This window comes from Mus caroli, chromosome 1 (genome assembly GCF_900094665.2).
Source record: "Mus caroli chromosome 1, CAROLI_EIJ_v1.1, whole genome shotgun sequence".
NCBI classification, from domain to species: Eukaryota; Metazoa; Chordata; class Mammalia; order Rodentia; family Muridae; genus Mus; species Mus caroli.
In genome coordinates this window covers 144,416,589-144,437,091 of record NC_034570.1, presented here as the reverse complement: position 1 = coordinate 144,437,091, position 20,503 = coordinate 144,416,589, and the positions used below count along the sequence as shown (strand labels likewise).

The window sequence follows — 20,503 nt, the reverse complement described above, 5'->3', positions numbered from 1 at the left end:
AAAAGCCAGTTCCACACCAAGTTACCATTAAGGGAAGGAGTAGAAAGCCAGCCAGAAGTTCCAGTTACCCCATCCAAAGAGCAAAAGACCATGGGAAGGGGAATTTGTGAAGCTTTATAGAGGAAATTGTTAGTAACCAGGAGCCCCATCACACCCCATCCCTAGAAGGAAGAAAAGGAAGAGGAGGAAGAAGACTGTGCCTGACTCTCACCTCAGCCCCTGGAGGGAGCGGGTTCCATGGTCTGTTGGAGAGCCTGGCATATACCCGATGCCTGAAGCCCAGAGATGAGGGTCTGATTTCAGCCCCGAAAAGCCAGTGATGTGTTAGGCTGATTAAGGAGCCCTGGCTGCCAAACAAAACATACTTTCTGCTTTATCAGGCCTCAGGATTCCCAGTGGACCAGTTGTGAGCATCCTAAGTGAAGGTCAGCACAGGGTCCTCCTGTGACCCGTGGGAACGCAGACTTCAGGGGTCATACCACAGGGCATAGTCCAGGAAAAAGCAGGCACAGCCAGAATGGAAATCACTCTCACTGAGGGTGTTGTAAGGAGTGTCTCCTGAGACACAGAGTCACCAGTAAACTAGAAGTGTACCAGAGTCCACTCCAGTTTCTCGTTCACAGCCCAGGCTAGAGAGCATCCACACTGGGCATGATCACTGACTGGGTCCTTTGGCTCTCTGCCCCCTCCATTCTCTCCTGGCCATAGGAGATGACCTCTGTTGGCAATAAAAGAAGCAGCAGAAAAGCAAAGCTGGAAAAAGAGAAAGAAAGCCACCACATGTATTCTCCAGGGAGGGCTATAGTCTGCTGTCTTCCCGGTGGTCATGATTCCCGGTCAGCAACATTGGAATTTGAGGGGTATTGGTTGCATAATAACCCTTTCTACGTATAACCCTTTGAAGAAAAATCAGCTTTCCACTAAAGCCAGACCTTCTCTGGTCTGATTTTATTTTTAATTGGGATGTATTTGGATTATAAAGTTTCAATGTACCTCCATCTTTTCACCCCACCTGAAGGATAAGCCTTTGGCAGCAGAGTTAGTGGCTCACTCTTCTACTGTCCCCTCAGCAGGACCTGAGCACCAGGCACAAAGATTTGATGACTAATGCAGCACCTTTCAGGGAGACGCCATTGCACAAAGCAGTCGACAGCTATAAGCAATATGAACCAACTGCGTCTCAGATGGCCCCAGCTGAACAAACTTCCAAACCGTCGCCAGCCTTTTCTCTCCCAGCATTTTCAAGCCGTAGGTGGCACAAATAAAAATACCACCTGACATTTGTATGGCACTTCACAAAGCCACTCTCATAACCACCCCCGACGCTCAGCCCCAGACCGTTCTCAATCAACCCGTGTCTATCCACACCCCTACTCTCCCTGGTGGCCAGCCCCGTGACAGACACTGCAGGGCCGGGCCACGCGCTGCCCCCCTGCGGAGTCCACGTGTTGTGGGAAGAGTTTGCTCATAGAGAGTCAGACAGCCAGAAATGTGGGCAGAGAGCGAAGGGCAGCTTGTTCAGGTTTTGTTTATTATGTTCTCACAGCCTGTGTATAGTAAAGGTGAGTGAGTGTATTTCACTTTACATGGTAATGAAAGAACTCAATGAGGATTCGGTCGGCCAAGCGGTTTATAGGGCAGATGAGCTGCGTTGTGCTCCGTGAGTGACCAGCTAAGGCTACTGTGGTCGGGGCGTATGTAGGGCCTACTCGCCTTGTAACCCGGCAGAGGGGAAGGAGCAGAGGGGTTAAGTTCAAGAAATAAACAGTTTATTGAGAGGACCCCAAACCCAAAACCTGGTGAGGGCCGGAGTCCCATCCTGACGTATCCCATGGTGCCCCTACGGCATCCTGTAGAGTCTTTGAGAAGCCACAGGGACAGAAAGCCATCTCTCCTCTTCGCTTCTCCCTCCTTGTCTCATGCCAAGTGTCACAGTGGCATAGATGCCCAGCGCCAGGAGTATTGTTGGTACTACCTCTCCTGTTTTAACTGGAAGGGGGTGGACCTCAGGAAAGCTGACACTTGACAGACTGAAGGCAAGGGTAGAAAACCAGAGTTCCTCTGCAGGGTCGACGGAGTTCTGGGGTTCTTGCTAGAAGGCCATCCTGCCTATGAATGTGCCCTCTCCCCCTTTCCCTCTGGGAAATGGAGAAGCAACTGGGGAGTCTCTCCTGCCTTGCCCCTCCTCCTCAGGCTCCCTCCACATTGTCCACCTTTCCCCGGTTCTCATGCCTTCTTCCAGCAGAGAAAGCTTCTCTACTGTCCAGGCGGTGCGGGTCCATCCATGACAAACACCTGGGCAGAGCATTCGCCTGTTCACAGCTTTGGTTTCTCAGAGCAGCAAGTTCTGGAGAAAGCACCAGAAAACAGAGCCAGCTTGCAGCTTCCTTGCTGCCTATCCAACACAGGGCCAAAGAAAATGGTGAGGGCTTAAAGCAGGAGTCTGAGTCACACTGTAGTCTTGGAAAAGCCTCCCAGATTTCATCCAGGAAGGGCCACCCTCCACAGAGAAATTTGGAAGCTGTTGCATCACGACTGTCACTACTGAGACACTTTTCACTCCCTAGCTATGTTCCAGTCACCCTACTGCATGACCTTGGGTACAGAGGCACAGCCTGACACACAATGGCCAAACACAAGAGTATATGAAGACAAACGGAGATGGAGTCCATGATGCAGGCCGGGGAGGAAGCGCTGTGGTAGAGGCTGGGGAAGCAGGGCAAAGCAGTTCTCCGTCAAGTGCCTTGATGTCCCCAACCTTGGCGGACCTACTACCAACTATTGCATTTAGCCTGAACGCAAACATGACCTCAAAGGAGCCAGTCAGACTGAGAGGCAGGAGGCAACCACCGCGAGAGCCAGCTGCAGAGTGGGCAGGGTGGCCTGGTTATTGTGCTTTTGGCATCCAAGTGGGCTGCCGGGCCCTGTTTTACTCAGTTCTGTTCCTCTTCATTGCTTAGGCTGCCGTTTCCTGTCCACATCTGCACATTGGAACTGCTATCAAGACATTAAAAACTACTGCCACCTGGCTCCCTCCGAGCCTTTCCAATTTAGCTACTCTATGGTAGAAACTGAACAGTTAAGTTTTTTGTTGTTGTTGATGATGTTGTTGTTTTTTAGTGCTCCCCTGGTAAGCCTAGTGAGCAGCGAGGCTGAGAACCACTGTCTTGGGCCATCTCTGTCCAGTGCCTGTAGGCCATTACACGTCCAGGAGCTTCTTTCTTTTGTTCAATGTTGTTTTATGGGCCTCTTGCCTAGGTCTATAGGATCAGCACCTCCTCCGGGTGTGGAAGCTGGGAGTTAGCGTTTGTGAGGGGCTTTCAAGGTGACCCTCTATTCTTCATGCCTAATAATAAATACTACGTCAGGGTATCACTCCCCCCTTCAACCCAGAATGCTCGAGTTGTCAGTGACTGAGATCTAGTTAGTCCACAAGAGCAACGGCCAACCACACACCAGACCCAAAGCAAGTCAACACTCCAGTGGGACCAACAGGTCGCTCAGGGATGGAAAGTCACAGCACGGTGTCCTGCTGCCTGGGACAGGTCGCTCAGGGATGGAAAGTCACAGCACGGTGTCCTGCTGCCTGGGCTGGCCTGAGTCCAGGGCCAGTCGTCAGCACACTCGCATGACTGGAGCAAAGGAAAACATCAAATGGAAATGGTGGCATCTGTGATGACAACCCAGTGAGGCAGATGAGGCTCGTAGAGGAGGAGATGAGGGGAGGGGGCTGGGAGGCGTGGAAGCTCGGAGATGAGGTATGCTTGGATATTGCTCTAGATGTTGTAAACATTTCTCTGTCTCAACACAGACCATAACCTGGGCTAGCATGACCAAAGTGCCTAAGAGGAGGTATCGGGGATAGAAACGCTGTGCTTTCTAGAAGAAGCAGGGGAGATAGGGGATATGAAAAGCTACTCACATGGGAAGATCATGTCTGAGGTGTACTGCCCAAGACTCACAACTCACAACGAAACACACACACAGACACACACACAGACAAGATGCTTCATGGGAGTACCATAAATGGGACTATGACACAGACACAAACTTATCTAGCTACAAAATTCAGGATACTCAAACTTGGTCCTTCATACCTACTCTCCGCCCCCACCCCCACCCAATGTGGAAAGGAGTCATCAGGGTGCATGACATCATCATCTGCAGCCTTCATCCCACCAAGAGCTGGCAAGAACTCTAGGCCCCAAAGGAGGGTGCCACACCACACACGTGGAGCCGTTTTGCATTGGGATGGGGCCAGTGTTGAGAAGACCCATCTGGGATGATTCCATCACTGCAGGTCCAGTGTATATGCACCGCATATTGGACAGTAGCATTTGGCAGCAGATGCACATTTCATATGTAAACAATGTTTAAAATACCCTGTGAGAGAATTTAATCATTACACTAATTCTGGCAGCTTTAGCTAAGAATATTTTTATGTCAGGGTAGGGAAATCTATGTGCTCTGACTAGGATCACCATTTGAAGCTTCAGAGTTCTTTTTAAATGACTGCCCCAGGTCCCTTCAGTGTGAGGCCTAGGACGTAGATGTTCTCTCTCTTTGAGGTTCACACCCATACACTAACACCCACTCACAGATGACAGTGTGCCACTTGGAAGGGCAGTTGGCACTAATACAGACTCATGGGGCCTTCTTGGCCTTGTCTGGCTACAACCAAGGAAGGAACTGATTCTCCAAGACCAGAATACAAACCCTAGGATGCCTTAGAAGGCCTAGCACTCCACAAAATGAGAGTATCAGCCCAGCCTTCCACCTCCTGCTTTCTAGGGCAGCTTGGTCACAGACTTGGCCAAGCTGAAAGTTTATGGCTCTTCAATGGGCCCAAGTTGACTGGTTGTGAATTATCACAGCAGTGCCTTCACCACATTCTCAGGTCACCCAGAGGTCACAGCTTCTAGGTTCATCTTCCATCTTCTGCTCTCTGTGCTGAAGATTCATCTTTCTGTCCCTGCAGGAGATGGCAGGGTCAGCTTTCTCCTGGGGAACTTCAGAGACTCCATGATGTTCGTGCCTCCTCCAAGAGAGAATATCCTGGTGTGTTTCCAGGAGCCAGCGCCCCGCCAGGGTACCACATAAACATTGCAGGAGAGTTTCCACAGCCTGATATTCACAGTGATTTTCCCAGGTCAGTCCCAAAGGCTAGAGACCAAGAAGGGAGCTATTTCTCAACAGCCAAAAGTGGACCCTCTCTAAGAAAGTATGTCCAGGAAGCAAGCTGCAATGAGAGTCTCAGGCTAGGTTCTCAGTGTTCCCCATCATAGTTACATGCCCTTCATGGAAGAAGGAGGTGGAGAGACAGGGAGAGCAACAGGCACTAGGGAAGCTGTCATGCTATGGGAATGCACCTCCCTTTGCCAAGCCATCTTTCATCCTAAGAGATCAGTGCTATGTGATGCCACGGGAAAGTGAGGACATGGAATACATTAGGCAACAGACAGGTCATACGGAGCCTCATTGCACAAAACTCTACTGATGCTACATTCCCTGGTCACTCGGCTTCTAGGAAAAGTTCTTAATAGAATTGAAGAAGATTCACAAACTCTTATCTTTCAAAAGGACAGCTCTGCTCAGAAGTCATGGGAGAAATCTCCCAGGACCCTTTCTAGAATTGCAAGTGTAAAGGAAGTTCAGTGAATTCCTTAGACCGAAAAGGGACCTCAGACTCCCTATTGGTCCCATGGAAATGGAAGACACAGCCAACTCCAGGGAATATATATCCTTTGTCAGGTCAGTCTTTGTCAGAGGTCACCTGTCAATGATGCTAGGGAAATGGAATTCCAAAGAGACCTCTCTTCTAAACTGTGAGGTCCAGTTACTCAGGCTGGGCCTCTGGGTTGTAACAGTGCAGCAGAACTGAGAACCTGAGGCATCTAGCTAATCCTCCTTTGGGGAAAGGACAAGGTGAAGGCCAGGAATCCTGCTGAAGAGGGTGTGGTGTGGAGGTCATGGGAGCTGCATTTGCGTTATTTACAAATTAGCCCGGCACAGTGAATTTGCCTTCTCAATAGAGATGACCGAAGGCATTATAAAGGGCCTGTTACTGGCCCACCCAGAGAAGGATGATAGCAGCGGTGCTGCCTCTAACCAAAACACAAATCTGGGTAGAAGGAATAGAGTCCCAGCTCCATCAGCTCGGTCATACTTTGGAAAAGCCCTTCATTCCCTTGTCACCGCCCCCAGCCTTCTACCCCAAACCCCAGCGCCTTTGGACATCTATGACATTTCACTTCAGAATATGGTCTTGGCAGCAAGGGGAAAGGAAAGCCAGTGACTTCCAAGCGTCCCCATCCGAGGTCTAGCTGAGCCTCCTCTGGCTTTGGGACAGCAGATCTAAGTACATTTTGGATCTCAGGAACCTAGGGTAAGAGTCTTTCTCCATGAGGCTGTGGACTTTTCCCTGAGCTTGATCAAAACAAGTCAGGGATGGCTCTTGCATGTTCTTCCTCGTGGCCTCTCGGGTCTGGAAATCGATATTCACCTGGAGATACAAACAGAGAGCAAGGTCACAGGCCCTCAGAGGCCAGGGCACCTATTGGGCAGCAGGCCAATCCACGGCAGCATCTCACTCTTTAGCTTTACTCCTGCTTCTCAAACTGCTTTCCTGGGCTTTATTCCTCAGGATTCTAGATGAAATGTGGTGGAGGCTGAAGTCCAAATAGGCTTAGTTTTGTGGTGTAAGTAAGGTAAGTGAAGAAACAAGAGACTAGCTGGGTTTGGTGGCACACACTTTAATCCCAGCACTCAAGATGCAGAGGCAGCTGGGTCTCTGTAAATTCAAGGCCAGTCTGGTCTACATAGTGAATTCCAGGAAGGCAGAGTTATGCAAAGAGACCATGTCAGAAAAGGAGAAGAGGAGGAGGAGGAGGAAGAAGAGGAGGAGGAGGAAGAGAGAGAAGACAGAGAAGGAGAGAGAGAGAGAGAGAGAGAGAGAGAGAGAGAGAGAGAAACTACAAAGCTTGTCTAAAAAAGGAAGGATGGGTAAGAGAACCATGGCAAGAATTCTCAAATCAACGAATCCTAATCAAGAGGGTTGATACCAGACTAATGTGAGTCTCAAGCCAGTTGTTAATGAAGGTCCCCCTAAATATGCTCTCTCATTCTTCCTTAACTACCAAGGTCAATAGATGCCCAATACAGACAGACCCTGGTAAATGTACATCTCTCTATATGTCACTATTAGGGGCTAATAGCATTCTATCCAACTGGTAAAGGCCTTACATCCAAGTCAAAGCTGCCTAAATAGAGAGAGCAAACTGTTCAATTAAACCTTCCCGAGGGACATGCTGTATTAAAATTCAGAACAGCTATACCTCATTCTAATCCAGCAATGAAAGTGACTATAAATATTCATTAATGAGCAATGGCAAATGCTCAGGAGGTGCTTCATCTCTAACACTTAGAGTAGCCTGGAAAAGCGAGTGACATTATCCTCTCTTATATCGGGGAAAATAAGGCTCAGAGTGATTGAATAAATTGAGGACAGTCCCACATTATGGAAGAACTGCAAACAAAATCCTTTAAAAGAGGGTACTTATTCTGTTAACCTCTGCTGTCCTTAAAAGCTATTTATCACAAGTTTGTTCATTTGTTTAGTGGTGTGTGTGTGTGTGTGTGTGTGTGTGTGTGTGTGTGTGTGTGTAGACAAGTTTCAGGAGTCAGTTCTCTCTCTGCACCATGTGGGTCTCAGAGATCAAACTCAGGTCATCAGGCTTGGCAGCAGGTGCCTTTACCCAGTGAGTCATCTCAGAGGCCCCAATGCTGCCTTCAACAGGAAAATAGACATGCACTCCACGGTACCTACTCTTGCAAAATCACTGGGGCAAAATAACATCCTGGATTACACGTGTCAGGCAGACAGCAAAACCACTCCTAATATAGGGCCTTTTGCACAAACTCTTGGCTTTCACTCATTAAAAGCTACCCCTTTCTCATCGGGATCCAACTCAACAGAGTTAGGAGGCCCATTGGAACAGGAAGAAATCCCAGGGCATTGTTCAGCCCCACCCACAAGACCTCAGGAGATAGCTGTCCTGACAAACTCACCTCCCGTGGAGCCTGCACATCCACAAACTCCTCAAAGATCCTGTGGGCCTTGGTGACTAGCTTTGCAGTTGACCTGGTCTTCTTGAACTCCTCGCAGGCCAGCCAGAACTCCAGGTTCTCCTCGCTGAACTCCGTCTTCAAGAAGGCACGGAAGGCTGCCACCCCATCTGTGGATGCAGAAAGAAATGGGAGAAAAGACAGACAGCAAGAAGCTTAAGATCAAAGATTGCAGATGAAGGAGACACAATTTGTCAGCATCCTGACTAGTCAAGCCTGTTGCTCCTCCACACCTAATGACACACAGCTACTCTAGGAGCAAGCCATGTTTCTTGTCCATGGGCCAGCATGCAGTATCAGGGAGAAATGTTTAAATCCCATAGTGACAATAATGGTCAGTTCTGATTAAACCCTCAGAGTTTACTGCCTTTCCACTAATGCCGAGTTGGCTAAACCCCCGAGTCTGCGGGTAAGCCAAGGTAATAGGCACTATACTTCTATACCCTAAGCTGAGTCCACACCAAAGAGAAGACTCAGGCAGTTGTAAGACAAACTGGATGGGAATGTCTCAGGGCCAAGCCTTTCCCACTATCAGAGAAATATCCAACAGAAATTCAGTCTGTACTACACCCTGCTGCATGGATAGTATTCTCTGTCTCTTTTAGAAAACCTTTGAAGACCTGTATTTGGTGTTTTAGTCTAATCATTTTTTTTAATTTGAAATTTGCCTACCAAATTGGATTTTAAAGAAATTTTAAATTACATTTATTTGTCTGTCTGTCTGTCTCTTGCTCTTCTCTCTCTCTCTCTCTCTCTCTCTCTCTCTCTCTCTCTCTCTCTCTCTCTCTTGTAGATCAAAGGACAATTTGCAGGAGCATGGAAGTTAAAGGACTTGTGGTCAGCCTTGGTGGCAAACACTTTTTACCTGCTGAGCCATTTTTGTGGCCCAATATGATATGAACATACACACACACCACCACCACCACCAACAACAACAACACCTTGTGGGTGTGGATCCTGGAGGTGACCTTCAGGCTATCAAGCTTTGTAACAGTTGCACCTACTTGCTAAATCATCTCATTGATTCAAGTTGTATGCTTTAATTGAGGTTGATTATAACTTTTCTGCCAATGTATCTAATGGCTAACCCAGTCTTTCCTCTTATTAATCAATGTCACATGCACTGCCAAGCAGTGTTTCCAGTCCGCACATACAAGGTGAGTCACCACATTGGGCTAGAAGGAAATAACAGCTATTTATAGCCTAGGTTTGTTTTCAGTAGTTGCTTTTATTTGAAAAAGTTTTTAATCAATTGTCTTAACTCTGGAAGCAGTCCCTTCTGCTGGAATAACAATGATGCCCTTCTGGAAAGGGTTCCCAAAATAAAGAACACCCTAGAATACGGAGCCAACCTGGTTAAAAAAATGACTCGATGACCATTTTTATTTCTTTTGTAATATTCATGTAAGGACAAAATGTTACCATTTTTGGGTACTGGTCATTGAACCCAAACCCTCTGGTATACCGTGCAAGTGCTTTGCCACTGAGGTATGTCCCCATCTCTCCCACCCCGGCCCCCTTGTAATTTATTGCCGGCCTAATGTCAATCTATAGCCCAAGCAGGGCTCAAACTTGAACCTTCTTGCCTTAGCTTCCTGAGTGGGGTTTAACTAAGATGACTTGCTCAACTGATCCTAGCTCAACAATCTCCTGTCTGTCTGTCTGTCTGTCTGTCTGTCTCTCTCTCTCTCTCTCTCTCTCTCTCTGTGTGTGTGTGTGTGTGTGTGTGTGTGCGCGCGCGCGTGCTGCATACACCTGACTGTGCAGTTGTACACACCTATGAATGGTCATGCTGGGGCCAGAACAAGATACAGTATGCTTTGTTGTCTTGAGAGAGGGTCTCCCACTGAAGCTGACTCCTGTTTCATATAAGTTGATTCCTAAGGCCGGCAACCTCTCAGGTATCAACTGTCTCCCCACCAATGCTGAGGTTGCAGTCCTGCCCAGCCTGGAACAAGAGTATTGTGGATTCGAACGCAGGTTCAAATTGCACAGAAAGCACCCTTGCCTACTAAACGGTCTCCCAGGTCCCAGCACTTTTTAATTCCATGTCATCAATGACTTAGACATCTGATAACCACTGCTATATGACAGGCGAGAGCCCTAGCCAAGACAACTCAGTGCACACTGGTGGGACATGTGATTTTAAACATTTATTTGTAATGTATATTTATTATTATTATCACTGTCTGTATTTATATCATGTGTAGAGAGTAATGAGTAATGTGTCATGTGATCATCAGAGGATAACTTTGTGAAGTCAATTTTCTCCACGCACTTTTATATGGATTCTGGGACTTGAACTCAGGTTATTAGGTTTGCACAGCAAGTGCCTTTACCCACTAAGCCATCTTACTGGCCCTAAAATGTTTATTCTAAAATGTTTTTATTTCTTCTTATTAAAAAGCATTACATTTTGCCTTCTTTTGTATATGTATGTATATATATATATATATATGTGTGTGTGTGTGTGTGTGTGTGTGTGTGTGTGTATGTATATATTTAGAGTCTAACCATATTGTTGCCTAGACTTTCCTTCAACTAGCCCTCCTCTTGTGCCTCCTAAATGCTGGGGTCTCCATCACACATTAGCCAAAGTAGGTATTTCAATGTCCACACTAGAACAACAATCCTACAAGCTACAACCTTTTATGGCAAACACCAAGGACTTGAGAAAGAAAAGTGTTTTCTGTTATATTAAATAATCTATTACTTATCTTTATTTTATGTGCATTGGTGTCTGCTGGCATGTATGTCTGGAGGGGGGGTGTCAGAGCCCCCTGGAACTAGAGTTACAGACAGTTGTAAGCTACCATGTGTGTGCTGAGAATTGCAGAGGTCCTTTGGAAAAACAGTCAATGCTCTTGACTGCTGAGCCCTCTCTTCAGCCCAATAAGAGCATTTTCATGGGGGCTCCAAGAGATTTAAGCTTTGAGGGGAGGGCTGTTTTAAAGTGACTAAGTAGGGTGCTTGTGTGATTATCATCCCATCCTGGGAAGGGACTTCTGTATGGAAGGGACATTGTTGTTCACTGCATTGAATAACTGGCTTAAGTCACAGCACCACAGGCAAGGCCTAGGACGGATCCAGTATGGAGAAATCAAAAAATCACGTAAGGCTCCTTCCCACTGGGCAGGATGAGAATCGAAACCTCTCTGCCAGGGAAGGAAGAAGAACTGATATGATCTAAGTTCAAGAAAGAGAGAGAGAGGGATGTTCCAGGTACCTCCCACGCCCACTACTACACAGGTCAAACCTCTAGGGAAAAAAAGTAGAAACACTAAAAGCTGGCACTCCAAGTGACGAACAATGAGCTGAGAGTGAGTTACTCCATCTGATATGAATTTCAGACTAGAGGTCTACATAGTTCTGTACATCTCAGGATGCTGCCTATGGCACAGGCGATGGGCAAACACTGGATGAAATACACCAGAGAACAAATCATAAAATGACTGGCCCTTAGCACCCTGTGGATGCTCTCTTTGGGACCCTTCCACATTCTATGCCCTCAGAGTTCCCCATGGAGGACATACAGACATTTCTACATGCTCTGGAGTAAACTAGATTTGCTTACAAGCATGCATGCCAGGAGACAGTCACTGCTTACAGATGGTCCTCTGCAGTGCAAGCTACAAGCTGAGGTTAGACGGGAGACACCCGCCCCAGAAGGGGCTGGGTCAGCAAGGGAGGACTCTGAGCAGCAACCTACAGCAGATACAGGGAAACCCAAGGACCATGGAGTCTTCCCACATCCCTCCTTCTTTTTCTCTGCAGTGATTATTTTTCATAATAAAATTATTTTAACTGATGTAGACAAACACAGAAATCATACATACTAATGAGATAAGATATGTTCTACATGTTGTGTAATATTTAAATCAAACATTTAAACACCCTTTCTTGGTGTTAAATTTTTTTCAAAATACTTTTTAACTTTTAGAAATGTATAACACATTTGCTTTGACTGGTTTGGTTTGGTTTGGTTTAGGGCCAGAGTTTCACTTTTTAGCCCAAGCTGACCTGGAACCAACTGTATCAGCTTCATAGCAACTCATAACAATCCTCCTGCCTCAGCTTCCCAAGTGCTGGGATTCCAGGTATGAGCCATAATCCCCGCTTGTATGATACACTGTTACACAAAATGTAGTCACCTTCCTGTATACCCTAGACCTTCTTGCATCTTTCTAACTATATTTTATGAACAACCTTTCCTGGCTCCTGGCTCCCGCCTTTCCTCCTTATTCTCCACAGTCCCTAGCTGCCACTCTAAACCTCAACAAGATCTACTGTTAGGTGCTACAGATAGACGAGGTCATGTGGTACTTGCCTCATCGTCACACACTTTCCACTGCTGTCAGGGAGAGGGTTGGAAAAGTATGAATGACCCTCAAACAGTGCATTTACCTAGGCCAGTGGTTCTCAGCTTTCCTAACCCTGCTACCCTTTAATACGGATCCTCATGTTGTGGTGCCCTCAACCATAACGTTACTACTTCATTGTTGGGCACCATCTGTTGTGGTGAATTAGTTAAACCATTTTGGCTACTGGCAGATCACATGCACACACCCACCCAAGAGCTCTCTGGATTGGTGAATGAAAGGCACACACGTCAGTTTAACATGTCTTGACTAGCTCAATGGTTAGGCATTCTAAAACTCCCCTCCTGCATTCATAAGACTTCCTAAATCTATATTTTCTCTTTATTGTCTTGGATCCTTCTGGGCAGCCCTCTATCTTTTCTGCCCAAGTTGCTTCTGGGGAGCCCTTCCTTCCTGTACCTATATTTCAGGTGGTACTCCCTCCTGTTCCTTCACAGCATGGTCTGTCCTATCCCTTCTCATGGCAGACCCTCTCCTCCTCCTTCCTTCCCCCAGGAACCTAAAAGTCTTGCCTCTTTCATCCTGCGCAGCCATTGGCCATTGGCTCTTTATTGATCAATCATAAACCAATTGGAGGCAGAGGCCGTCAGTGTTTGGACATGCTGTGTCCCAATTTTGGGAGTCGAATTAAGACAAAACATTAGCACCAATCCCCAGCATAACAACTGTAATCTTGCTACTGCTATGAAGTGTAAGTAAATAGCCATTTTCTGGTGGTCTTAGGCAACCCCCGAAAAAGGGTGAGTTTACCACTAAGGGGTCATGACCCACAGGTTGAGAACCACTGATCTAGAAGGCCTGGGAAGTGACTCAGCTGAGCTCTGGCAGTTTTTAAGCTAGAGGGAACTAAATTCCTTAAATGGGAGAGTTCAGGTTCACTGTTTTGTTTCCCTCTAACCAGAAACAGATGCCTGAGAATAAATGGAGTTGCAGATAGAGAATAATACATTTCTGCTTCCCTCTACTGTATTAATAAGCAGCCCTTATGGCCCCAGCTCTCTAGGACACAGAGCTTATCTCTCTTCACTTAGATTCCAGCTTTGGTGGGTCTTGGTGGGGATTAGAAGAGCTTATACCTACGCCGTACTCCCTGATGTGGCTCTCCTTCTCCCCAGCTTACAGAGAAGGTTATGGAAGCTGAGAAAGAACTTGCCTGACCTCATAGCTGACAACACACTGCATTAGCGATTAAGGGTTATTAACTGGAATAACAACTCCATCTTTACTGATTGGTGCATTCACCCTATTAGGTGACCCAGCCATTCCAACGGGTACAGAGAGCAGACACAGATACAGTGGGATGAGCACCAACACTTACTTCTTTTTGCATCTGGAATGTGGGTGCAATATGACCAGCCACCTCACACCTCAGACACCATGACTTTCCTGCATTGCTAGGCTATGATCAGGACGATTATGATGCGGTGGGGTAAGTTCGATGACAGGGAAGGACAAGGTGCTCTGAAGGAACCCCAAATCCCCTGAACTAAGTCTGGAATCAAAGATCTGCAGGAAGAAGCCCCTCACCCGCTGGGAGTTGTAATGGAGAAGAGAGCAACAAGAAAGAAGGAAGGGGTGGTGGAGAAGATGATTTCAGGAAGAGAGAACCACATTACAGAGGTGCAAACTTTAAAACATTCGGTTAGCATAATGTAAAAACCCGTTAGATAGATCAAACTCACTGGCCCTCCCTTTCAGACAGGCATACACAGAGGAAACACCTGTGAAAGAGCCAGGGAGATGGAGGTGGGTGTACAGCCCTGCAAAAGGCCAGGAGAGAGAAATTCTGCATGAAGGAGGAAGTGGCTGCTGTGTGCCGGCCTCCTAGAGGTCAGGCTGGAGAGGATGGAGAAGAAGATATGGGAAGGAAGTGTCCATTCAGGTGTCTCTCGAAAGAGATTTGGCCAAAAAGAGAGAAAGAAAGAAAGAAAGAAAGAAAGAAAGAAAGAAAGAAAGAAAGAAAGAAAGAAAGAAAGAAAGAAAGAAAGAAAGAAAGAAAGAAAGGAAGGAAGGAAGGAAGAAAAAAGAAAAGAAAAGAAAAGAAAAGAAAAGAAAAGAAAAGAAAAGAAAAGAAAAGAAAAGAAAAGAAAAGAAAAGAAAAGTGGGAGTGGGTGGGTGGGAATGGCGCGTAGACAGCATAGCTAAGGGCAAGCCTGAGATCAGCGATGTTTCTGTTCGCTTTCAGGATACTTTCGATACACTTAAATGTTGATGTGTCAGAAAAGACTTGTTGAGTACGAGGAGTTAAATAAAGGCTTGACGGGAAGGCAGAAAGGTGGCCTGAGCACACAGTTCTGATGGAGAGAAAGAGAGGCTGTGGGACAGTGCAGGGGATCCTCGAGTTTAGGGTGGGGAGGGGAAGGAGTTCTATCTGATGTGTGGGAGGTGATGGGCTAATTTTTATTCATTTCGGAGTTGGGTCAAGGAACTCTATTTACTGTACCTCAGGCTTTCTGTTCAAGATTTTACAAAACCCCAGGTGAACCAATTTTCAAAATGCTGCTCGGTAATAGATAGCATCCCACACCTTCCACAGGGAGATGCTAAAGGGGCTGGTGGTCTGCCTTTCCACAGGGAGATGCTAAAGGGGCTGGTGGTCTGCCTCGGCAGGTAGAGGGCTAGGCTTCTGCACATGAAACCTGGGTTCCGATCTCCCGCAGCACATAAAACTGGATGTTACGGTACGAGTCTATAATTCTATAACCCCAGTGGAGGGGAGGTGGAGGAAGGACAGTCAGAAGGTTACTCTCAGCTACATAGTGAGTTCGGGACCAGCCTGAGGAGATGAGAGCGGGGAGAGGGAAAAGAAGAAGGGGTGGGGAGAAGAGCAGAGAAAGGAGCTAAAGCTTAGAGAAGCTGAACCAATGGCCCCTCTGCATAGTTGGGGTGAACCAAGATGCCGTCTCAGGTCCACAGGACTCCAGAGCAAGCTCTTTACAGCAGTGTTTGTAGGAAGGAGAAGAGCGGGTGAAATGAGTGCTTGAAGAGCAAAAAGCTAGCGTTGGGGAAGGTAGGTTTTAGAGAGGGACTGAGAGGAAATGGTAGGGCTTGCCTTCCTTAAGGATGAGAGTAAGCAAACAAAACGGTGGTGAAGACAGAATCAGTCGTGGGGGGGGGGCGTATATTTGAGATGTATCCAACTGGATAGCCTTGACCTTTATTCATTTGGGGTGAGGTTGCTGGGAACGAGGTTCTGAACTACAAGCACAAAGAAGTCATATGAAATCACCGCCTCGCTTTCCAGCCTCTCTAATGTAACGAGCGTGAAGGAGTCCTATAAAATAATGGATTGTGTCATGATAGGTGCCACATGTGCTATAGGGGAGACGCCTGGGAGAGTGGCAAAGAGTTAGAGCAGCCAGCCTACTAGGGGGAAATGAACCTAAGTGCAGCAGGGAACAGAAAGCAATCGTGATGGCTTAGACTTTGATTCCTGGAGAGAGCTTCCATGCCCAAAGAAGGGAACAGAAACAGATTCTAATTTGAGAATGTAGCTATCCTTCAAAGAGTCCTTGACCCTAGAGAGCAGCAATTTGGGAACTGGAAGTTAGAACAAAGAAAGGCAGAAGAACAGAAGGAGTTTTAAAACAGCGCTGGAGTCAGAATATATGCCTTGAAACACTCTCCGAAAGTATTTACTGAGCACTGACTTTGGCCACACCAAGTGCTTTCTGAACCTCATGGTAGATCCATAGCATAGATCTTGATGACTTTACCATTTGAGAAGAGAGAAAAGCAAACCTTAGGGAAGGTACATGACTTGCCTTGGTCATGTGATCCATTGGTGGCAGGAAAGGCAAGTTAAGAAGCAAATATTAGGGGGCTGTAAAGGAGGCTTAGCTGTATAGAGCACTTGTTGCTCTTGCTGAGGACATGGGTTTGATTCCCATCACCTACATGGTGGCTCACAACCATCTGTAACTCCAGTCCTGTATATCAAACTCCCTCTTTGGACATCTTGGGACACAAGACACACATGGTGAACATACGTACATGAAGGCAAAACATTCATACACATAAAATAAATAAATCTAAAATAAGGAAGATGTCAACATTAGCATCTGTGTTGGTGGTTTCATCTCCAGACCTCTAGGACCTGGGGCCTAAGGGTTGCTAAGGTGGAGCGACAAGAAGGAGCCCCACGCAAGGCAAGACAGGGAGCCATGAGGAACCCTGTGGATTCCCTGTCTACGAGCGACAGCAGAAGCCAGAGGGATGGAGAAGTAAATGAAGAAAGCCACTTAGGTGGGAAAGAATCTAGTTTCAAGAACCAACACATAGACACAAAGATGGGCGTGGGCCTCAGAGTTTGATGAATTACACTCTGAGGAACTGAAGGAACTGCACAGGTTGGGAACCTGAAGGGGTGTGTGTGGTAAACTCTCAGGTGGCTCGGCAGCACCCCTGGCTGGGCAGGCAGCCTGCCAGAGATAGCCACGCCTACCCACAAGTGGAAGCAGCAGAGGCCTCACTAGACACCAGTTTGAGCACAACCAAGCCCCCACTCATGTGCACAACACATTCAGCCTTACTGATCTCATGGTCCTCACGGGAGAAGGCCAGGGTAGATTGGAACACCCTTTCCAAGGAGAGTTACTGCTCTGTTGTGTACTCAGACCTGCCCTCCTCCGACATCCCATCTCCTCCTTCCCCTCAACATCGTCACTGCCACACACAGAGGACTTACTCCAGGCCACTGTCACCCTAACTTTATAGCAAGATACATCATGTCATCAATGTGATTAAGAAAAAGGTCCTGGAGCAAGAGAGGGCTCTGTCAATAAGTGCTCATTGCACAAGCACAAGGACCTGAGTTCAGGCCCTCAGAATCTGCGTAAAATGAAACAAAAAGCAGGCTGGCCAGCCCAGCCTGTGTCAATGAGAGACTCTGTTTCAATAGAACTGTTTCAATAGAACAAGGTGGGTCCTGACAAGACGCCTGATCTGCAATTGCATTTGTATGCATGTGCTTGTGCATCTGCACATGTATGCACACACACACACACACACACACACACACACACACGGGCTCTGGTTTTGAATCCCTTATGACCTTGGGAGAGTACTCTAACATCTTAAAGCCCAAGATGGAAATCTAACTTGTAAAAATGGAGACCATTCGGGAACTCACTGCCTCACTGCGCTGTACGGATCAAGTGAAACAATCTATGCAAAACTGCTTGGTACTCACTATGAGCAGTCAATAGTGCCAGCTGTAGGTTTGGTTTACAAAAGGAGTGTGAGATCTGAGCATAGAACTGCCTGTGGTCACTAAGCCAGTAAAAGGAGCAAAGGAGATTTGCCTACACATCTGGGTGATGTTAGAGCATGCCCGTCCTCTCTCCAATGACCACTTTCTTCAAAGAGGGGATAAATGGTAAACCCCGGTCAGGCAAACACACTGAGCATATGTGTGCCACAGCCCTGCAAAGGAGCCATTTGGCTCACAGGCTTGGGGCTGGTCCAGCTGGAGGACACCTCCCATCACCTTTTCTATGGTGAGAACTGAGGCTATTAGGAACCACCAAGAGCCTGGAATCTACCTAAATTCTTTCCATCCTGCAACCTCAACAGTCAGCCTACCACTAGTGGTTCTTTCATTGAGAGAAAACTAACTTGTCCTTCTCAGCATCCCATTGTACCTTCCTGGGCATCCTTTCCAGCCTTTAGCTAGGGACCACAAGCATCCTTGGAAATACACTGCGCTCTTCCAGGCATCAAATCGATTGGTTGCCTGCAGTTCAGGATGGGATGGGGAGTAGGGGGTGGAGGTGGGGGTCGGCAAGGGCTAAACTCAGGCATTCACTCCACTTTGGAGTTGTCAGGGGTTTCAAGGGAATGTTTGAGGGGCCAAGAAAAGAGAAAGAACAGCTCTGTTGCCATGGACTCTCCTGGTGTCTGGACCTGAGAAGCAAGAACAGACGGCAGCAAAGGCAGCCATCACAAAGGCCCACAGATGCACCTGCCCTCATCCCTTCTCAACTCACCCACATTCTCTACCCAATCGCTCTCAGCCACAGCCTCCTCCCCCTACCCTTTTTATGCTCCCAGAACAGGTGTCACTGCAGGTAGGCCATAGAGGGTCACTGAGCAAAGAGACATTCCACCCAAGAACAACCGAAGTGAGTGGTGGGAATGGGGGATGCAGGGATCGTCAATGCTTCAGAAGCTCCGCCTCCTTCTGCCAGCAGCCCCGCCTCTTCCTGCCAGTAGCAGATGGCAGGAGACAACAGCAGCCTCAGGACAGACCACTTGCTCCAGGCCTGGTCCGCATCTCTTGCTGATGTGTCCCAGCAAGTGAATTACTGGATGCAGGGGGGGCAGGGACCTATTTTTCTTCTCATTCACTTCTTTTCTCACCATCCTTCTCCCAGTAAGCTTTGCATCGGTTCCTCTGCATCTTCCCTACCCTCTGTCCTGTTTCTTGTCTTTTACCATTTTTCTCCCCTGTCATTCCACCATTCACTTTCCCTCCGGTGGACCCTCCTTCCTGCCTTCTGTTTGTCCACAAACCGTAATTGGTTCCAAATGCAGAGTGTTGATTTATCACTAAACAACTCAGCGGCATCTGCTGTTATCTCTAGGGGTGGCCATGTTTGCATTAGCAGTGCCGCCGAAGCTAGAGGCCTGCGTACACTGCACACTAGGTGGGGAAGACTGGAGCTCTGATCCAGACCCCACTCTAGAACCTTACTCCTGAGCTCCCACACATTTTGGGCAACATGACTCCAACCCCAGAAGCTATTGTGTCCTGGCTCGGACACACAGTATTTGGCATGAGTTAGTGTGCAGAGAGGTGTGGCCTCTCTGTTCTTTAGTCTCCTCCACAGGGTTAAGGGGACTGCAATGGGTTTACACACACAAGTGACAGGCAGAGCCTGACTTATAAGCAGGGAACGCTGGATACTTGTTCGTGACTGTTACTCTCATGTTCTAAGGGAATGATGATCCATAACTGAATGTTTAATGCTAAATGCAGTCCTGGCAATCAAAGGCAGTGGACAGGCAGTGAACAGTTCAGAAAAAACAGGAGAGGAGGAGGAGGGAGGTAAGGGCTCTCTTCTAGTTATTTTATTAGCATTTGACTTGGGCTTTCTTTGAATAACCCTCCAAGGAGTAAAGGCTCTGGAAACAGCACAAAGGTTTTGGGATTGGTGCCTTGCCAGCAGTAGGAAGGGACAGGCATGTGTTCAGGATTCCTGGAACAGTGGGCAGGATATTGGCGTCCTTTCGAACAGCCACAGAACCTCCAAGAACATGCCGTGGCCGCACATGCTGCCGGCTGCTGGCTGGCTCCCTCTGATTCTTTCCTGCAGCGTGCTTACATAAGGGGAGAAATTGGGTCACTATGAATGAGCGGTGCAGCGGGTACAGCAGGGAGGGTGGCTTAGGTAACAGTTCAAGGTCCAGCAGCCCCGATTTAGCTGGCAGCAAGGGTGGACTTGAGCCTCCATCAGTTCCCAGGCTCAGGAAAACACAAAACAAACAAGGGGGAAAAACTATTTTTAAACACTGTGTTTACCAAAGTACTCTCTCAAAAACCAGCGTCCTCTTGCATTCCTGATCAATGGGAGAAAACAGTCCATTGAATAGAATCCAAAGTCAAGCCGAGGATAGGAACAGGAAAATGTGTTTATACAAGCTAAGGTGCATAAGCTACTGGAGAAGACAAGACCTGTTTCCCTCAGAACCAAGCCGCTGGTTTGAATTTTGCAGTGAGAATCACATCAGGGTCAGAAAATCTTCCTCTGTGTCATCTGTGAGGCAAAGGTTTTGAAGTAAATTACTGTGGCTAATCAAGATTTATGTTTGGATTTTACTTAGGGAACAAACTATTGCCAGTTATGAGATCTGCTGGCAAGCAATTGTGATGCTAATTATAATTTCACACTTATGATTACTGGTTTTCTTAAATGATCTCTGGTATATATCACCTGAGTGTGTGTGTGTGTGTGTGTGTGTGTCTGTGTGTGTGTGTGTCTGTGTCTGTGTGTGTGTGT

The 20,503-nt window shown here is 47.3% G+C and overlaps 1 protein-coding gene across 8 annotated transcripts in view; it reads right to left on the bottom strand.

The window, feature by feature from the left end:
- Positions 1-1,512: 1,512 nt before the first annotated feature.
- Rgs8 (regulator of G protein signaling 8) overlaps positions 1,513-20,503 on the bottom strand; it is a 44,624-nt gene continuing 25,633 nt past the window's right edge. For all 8 annotated transcript variants that reach the window (XM_029483087.1, XM_021167717.2, XM_029483092.1 and 5 more), the window contains 2 exons: positions 8,068-8,234; positions 1,513-6,502 (listed from right to left, as the gene is read on the bottom strand). In XM_029483087.1, coding sequence (XP_029338947.1) covers positions 6,320-6,502; positions 8,068-8,234 — 350 coding nt within the window. In that variant the 3' untranslated portion in view covers positions 1,513-6,319. The remainder of the gene's footprint in view (positions 6,503-8,067; positions 8,235-20,503) is intronic.